The following is a 5,589-nucleotide window of genomic DNA, read 5'->3' on the forward strand; positions in this document are numbered from 1 at the left end:
TGGCTGCCTCATTTCGGACAATTCTCACCACCTTAAATTTGTCCAATTTGTCAATCCAATTAAAATTTAATCATTTAAACGAATATTTAAGGAAATAGGTAAATTTGAATTTGAATTTATATATTGAGCAACCAGTTATACACGACGGCAGCGATGATGTGACAAAATGGTTGAACTAAAGTTAATTGGGCAATTGATCTATAGCTGTCGCCTAGGAATCTCTGCAACCAGCAATGTCCACATTTTTCTTATATGTTTGTATTTAATTCAATACTTTCAACAATTATTAAAAACTTACACTATTACCTTTTCATCGACTAAATAGTAATGATATTAATTGGATTGAACATAAACGAGTAATTATTATTAATTAGCATATGCAATTGTGTATACACGAGTAAGGTAAAATTTAATTGTTGATTCAGCACTTCACCCATAGATGTCAGAGTGCAAACAAAATAATTGAATCTTCATCTTCAAGAAGTTTCATGTGTCTTCACTCTTCACCCTCGCTCTAATCCACCTTCTTAGAGTTAGTCTGTCTAACACCGATCTCTGCTCCTGTGGATGTCCAAACAAAGCAGTTGTTACAAGAACTCTACCTTCCACCATCTCTTCAATGAACATTCAGTTGCCAACTTCCGTATTCTTTTTAACGCAAAATCGTCTAGAAATACTTAAAGCTTTAGCCAATTTTGTTTTCGCCACCCATACTTCCCTATAAAATAACAACCACTCCGATGTCTTCCCAATATCTCTTCAGAATAGACCCCGATTCGAACTCCATCTATCCTCAAAACTTTCCACTACAATACTCATTGCGATTGGTGTAATGCGTCGATAGGGCGCATCTAAATGGAGAAGAGGCTTTTCCTAGTGGAAAAGAAACAAAATTCTTAAATCTCTTTGTTTTAATAATGCAATCATACCTTTGACTTTGTTTGTTTTTTTTTGATTAGTTATTATATTTCGGCAACCAAATGTACTCGGTCGAGCGAAACCAAAACAAACATAAACGTGTTGTCAAAGTGGATTTCAGTGTTTATTTGTTTATTTGTAGCTCTTCGCGTGTTAAATATGTGATGTTGATGAGTGTGAACTAGAGTAAATTTGTTGCAACGGAATAAATCTTACAAGAATGTCCGGGCGACTGGAGGTGATCTGGACTCCTGTCCACGATAAGTTCATCACATGGGGTTCAGATTTTTCCCTTTATCAGGTGGAGAATATCAGGGAGGGATTCAGTGCAGGTTGACTATTGCGTTTGATAATCAATCTCATCAATTCACTTGTAAATTGTTTATCTGCAGGATGTCGGATGTCGAGCAGCACTGGTGCCAATTTGTTGGCCTCAACCCCAAGCACATACTTTGCCAAGTGCGTGGATGTGTACCCGCAATCAGACAAAGATATTCTGCTTGCTATTGGATATACAAACGGTCGAATCATATTGACCACATTCGGACCTACGATTTACGATTCACAGGGGATACCAAAAAAAGAGCTCTGTTAGTAATTTTTTAGCTGTTAGCTTATGTTTTTTGTTGATTTTTAATTAGTTCCTAGATACCCGAGGCAGTGCAACGCAGTCGCATGGAATCCGATTGATGTGAACAAAATCATTGGTGGTTTGGATAAGCACAGATCGGAGCATTCCGTGTTGCTATGGGATGTTGTCAGAGGCAGCAGTAACTATGAGAGCAGCAACAATAGGAATGCGGATCATCCGAGACCCATCAGCGAGTATGGTTTATCTGAGACCACGTACAGTTTGGCGTGGTTCCAGAACAACAGCAAATTGGTGGCAGCCGGGATGAGTTTGAAGAACATCAAACTAATCGATTTTAGAGGTGAAACACGATCTTTGTCTATTTCAAATTATTTTTTAATTAATTTTTAGATACGACCAAGGCGGCCACATCGACTTTAACTAAAGCGGTTTACGGTGTGTGCGTCGATCCACATAACGATCATTATTTAGCCTCGTTCCACGACTCGCAGATTTACGTGTGGGATGTGAGGAATTTCGAGAAATCGATGGTCTGCTTGACGCAACCCAAGTCCTTGATGAAGATCTCCTGGTGTCCTACCAAGTAATAATTTATCATTAATTAATTTTACACTACAATTAATAATTTTTTTTTTAGGCATAATCTATTGGGAGCTCTACACAAAGAATCATCGTTGATTCATTTATACGATATCCAGCAATCGGCTGTTGCCAACGAAGATTTCGAGCCTTCAGTTTTGGATCGCACCGTTGTTCCAGGTTCGAGCAAGAACTTAACCTCCTTCAGTTGGCACGAAACTGACGAGAATCGTTTATTAACCATCGCTTCTAATGGTAATTACCATTTCGTTTTTATATTCACAAAACTAATAGATTTGATTTTCAGGTTCATTGATCGATTACACTGTTTTCGAAAGCATCACCTTGAATTACGCTGCGAACTTCAACATGGTCTGGACGTATGGAAGGAAGACGATGAAGTGCATCAACAAGAGCAACGAGTTGTTTGCGAATTTGGATGATGTCTCGTACAGGATGATGGAGAGGGCCAAGAACGGTTACGGTTTGAAAGTGCGCATCCTTGTTGTTGTTGTTAACGAATGTTGTTAATTGAATTTGTTTTATTTACAGGATGAGTTGTACAAGAATGGTGAGCTGGTGGACGATGACGCCGCTTTGGCTAACGTTTGGAATTGGCTGTACTACAGCGAGAAACTGGTCGCGGATGGAACCGTGAAGAATACAAATTCGAAACATCCGGGCGTGAGAGACGTCCTCAAGTTGGATGCGAACGCGACGAAGAGTGAAGCACATTCCACCACGTGGCTGGATCTTCCTGCGACCAACAATCTCGGTGTCATCAAACAATATAAGTATTACGGATTTTTATTAATATTATTTCGTTTAATTGATTATGTTTGTTTGCAGTCACGAGGATCGGGATTGCGCGCTGAACCTGTGCGGATGGCACATGGATACGGAAAAGTTCCTGAAGTTTCTCGATAGATTGGCGGAGAAGAACGCGCATTCGAGGGCTGCAGCTTTGGCGGTGTTCAATCTTCGGCTTCGGACTGCGATCGATATTCTGCACAAAAGTCCGGACAGGAATCTGAATGTGGTCGCGATGGCTCTGGCGGGATTCACGGACGACAAGAACAGCATGTGGAGACAGTTCTGTTCGAATCCGAAGGTGAAGATGAGCGATCCGTATTTGAGGGCGATGTTCGCTTTCCTCACAGCGGAGAACGCGAATTACGATAACGTTCTGGTAAGTTCATCGTGGATGCGTGGAATTGAGTTTTTGTTAATTCTTTGTTTTAGAATGAGAACGAGATTTCGGTGGATGATCGTGTGGCGTTCGCGTGCACTTTCCTCTCCGATTCGAAGCTCAATGAATATTTGAAAAGTCTGACGACGAAGATGATCAGCGAAGGGAATTTGGATGGGATGCTTCTCACTGGTCTGTTTTATATAATATAATATAATAGTTACGTTTATAACGTTGTTGTTGTAGGTAATAATATGGATGGAATTCGTCTGCTGCAACGGTACTTGGATATAACTGGTGATGTACAATCGACGGCTCTGGTTTCGGTGCGTGCGTTCGGTGCGGATCTTCTGCAGGAGACTCAAGATTGGGTGCTGAGTTACACTAATCTCCTGGACACGTGGCAGCTGTGGCACGAGAGGGCCCTCTTCGATGTGATGTTCCAAGCGCAGAGACCGAACGATAAGCCGCGTCAGCAGGTGTTCGTCTCGTGCAAGTTCTGCGGTAAAAGCATCTCCGCTTACATGCACGGTTTGAACAGGGGCAGAGGAACGTTCTCTAGGATGGGTGTGACCGCCAACAAGATGAAGATGTCCGCGTGTCCGCACTGTCGCAAACCGCTCACCAGGTGCGTGATTTGTCTGATGCATATAGGGACGACGACGGGTGTCCAGGATAACGGTGATACCGAGGCGAATAAACTGGTGGACTTCTCCAACTGGTTCACTTGGTGTCAGACTTGCAGGCACGGTGGCCACTCTTCGCACATCATCAATTGGTTCAGGTAATTACCAATCTTCTTCATCCATCATCTTATAAGATTGTATTTATTTTCCGTGTTTGTTTGGTAGGGAACATTCCGAATGCCCGGTGACGGCCTGCACGTGTCGCTGCTTCTCCGTCGACACGATAAGCGCGAATCCCACCAAATAGTTTCGAATCAAGAACATCCCGATTCATTATTACGTAAGCATATTTTTCGCACTTTAAGTACACAAAACATTTGTATGATGTATGTATGTAGCATGAATATTAATATATAAATTTTATATGATAAAAATGCACGTAATTATTTATGCTCATACCTACAATTGCCCTTACCTTCCAAAAATCCTATACATTTCTAAAATTGACTTAAGTTATTAATTAATATATCAAAAGACGCACAATTCTCGACATTTTTCGCGTTTTGAAAATTAATTTGAATAAGTAAATGAAAATAGTTTGGTTTTACGTAAATATATATATATTATATTTTTACTAATATAATAGTTGAGTTTAGAAAGTCCGTTCTTGGGGAAGATAATCAGCAACGATTTCAATCATTGAATTACGTTTACACATATAATCGATGTTTCTTTGTTTGTTTCTACTTTCGTTTGTTCTTTAAACTATCAATTGTTCATTCTTCTATAAACATATGCAAAAACAATTCATTGATTTTGTTTTCAAATCTCATTTATTCATTACTGTTAAGTAATTCAAAATTTTGAAAATTAAAGGTAGGCTAATTTTTTTGAAATTTTGTTAATTCTAGTGATTTCAGTGTTACCAAAATACTTTTATTTGTATTGTCATCATGTGAAGATTCGTATAATTCGTTTGTAAATGTTTATGGTGTAAAAATAGCTTTGATAGTTTTCGTGGAAATTACAGAGTTTTTAGTGTGTGAAATTTGGCAACAATTTTCATCAAAAAACCACTAAAATATTTAATGAAACACATGAAATCGACACGTTTATATCTAATATTGTTGAGATACTAATACATAACGAAAATTTTGTACAATTTCATAAATTGAAAAAAAAAAAATTAGTGAACTTTGAAATCGATTTTCTCAAAATTTGTAAATATTAATTTACATATTTTTACATTCATTTTATTCATAAAAATGTTATCTTTAATATACACTAATTTTCATTAAAATCGCTTCACTAATTATCGAGATATACGTGAAAATAACGTTTAAGTTCATAATCAAGTTAAATTTAAAATTGATTTACTCATAATTTGTAAACATTCATTTACATATTTTTATATTCATTTTATTCATAAAAAAGTTATCTTTAATATACACTAGTTTTCATTAAGATCGTTTTACTCTAATTATCGAGATATACGCGAAAATAACGTTTAAGTGCATTATCAAGTTAACTTTGAAATTGATTTTCTCATAATTTGTAAACATTCATTTACAAATTTTTACATTCATTTTATTCATAAAAAAGTTATCTTTCATATACACTAATTTATGCATATACATTTATGTATTATATAGAATAATACAATTATCGGTAATTTTGTATAGTTT

At 37.3% G+C, this 5,589-nt stretch overlaps 1 protein-coding gene across 1 annotated transcript; it reads left to right on the forward strand.

Moving 5' to 3' along the window:
* The first annotated feature begins 956 nt into the window (after positions 1-956).
* LOC108561704 (WD repeat-containing protein mio) lies at positions 957-4,323 on the forward strand. The gene is made up of 11 exons (XM_017919775.1): positions 957-1,250; positions 1,311-1,508; positions 1,560-1,850; positions 1,901-2,093; positions 2,148-2,344; positions 2,397-2,581; positions 2,642-2,883; positions 2,939-3,278; positions 3,332-3,470; positions 3,525-4,062; positions 4,130-4,323. Exons 1-11 carry the CDS (start codon positions 1,139-1,141, stop codon positions 4,209-4,211), a joined length of 2,517 nt encoding a protein of 838 aa, XP_017775264.1. The 5' UTR covers positions 957-1,138; the 3' UTR covers positions 4,212-4,323.
* The last annotated feature ends 1,266 nt before the right edge of the window (positions 4,324-5,589 follow it).

This window comes from Nicrophorus vespilloides, unplaced genomic scaffold, assembly GCF_001412225.1.
Source record: "Nicrophorus vespilloides isolate i.1.1-1 unplaced genomic scaffold, Nicve_v1.0, whole genome shotgun sequence".
NCBI classification, from domain to species: Eukaryota; Metazoa; Arthropoda; class Insecta; order Coleoptera; family Silphidae; genus Nicrophorus; species Nicrophorus vespilloides.

What these genes read in the sequence shown, in the direction of transcription:
- LOC108561704 (XM_017919775.1), top strand. Translation starts at nt 1,139, where the DNA reads ATGTCCGGGCGACTGGAGGTGATCTGGACTCCTGTCCACGATAAGTTC. An exon ending in CAGGGAGGGATTCAGTGCAG is followed by an intron (nt 1,251 to 1,310) that starts GTTGACTATTGC and finishes GTTTATCTGCAG; the next exon opens with GATGTCGGATGTCGAGCAGC. An exon ending in CACATCATCAATTGGTTCAG is followed by an intron (nt 4,063 to 4,129) that starts GTAATTACCAAT and finishes TTTGTTTGGTAG; the next exon opens with GGAACATTCCGAATGCCCGG.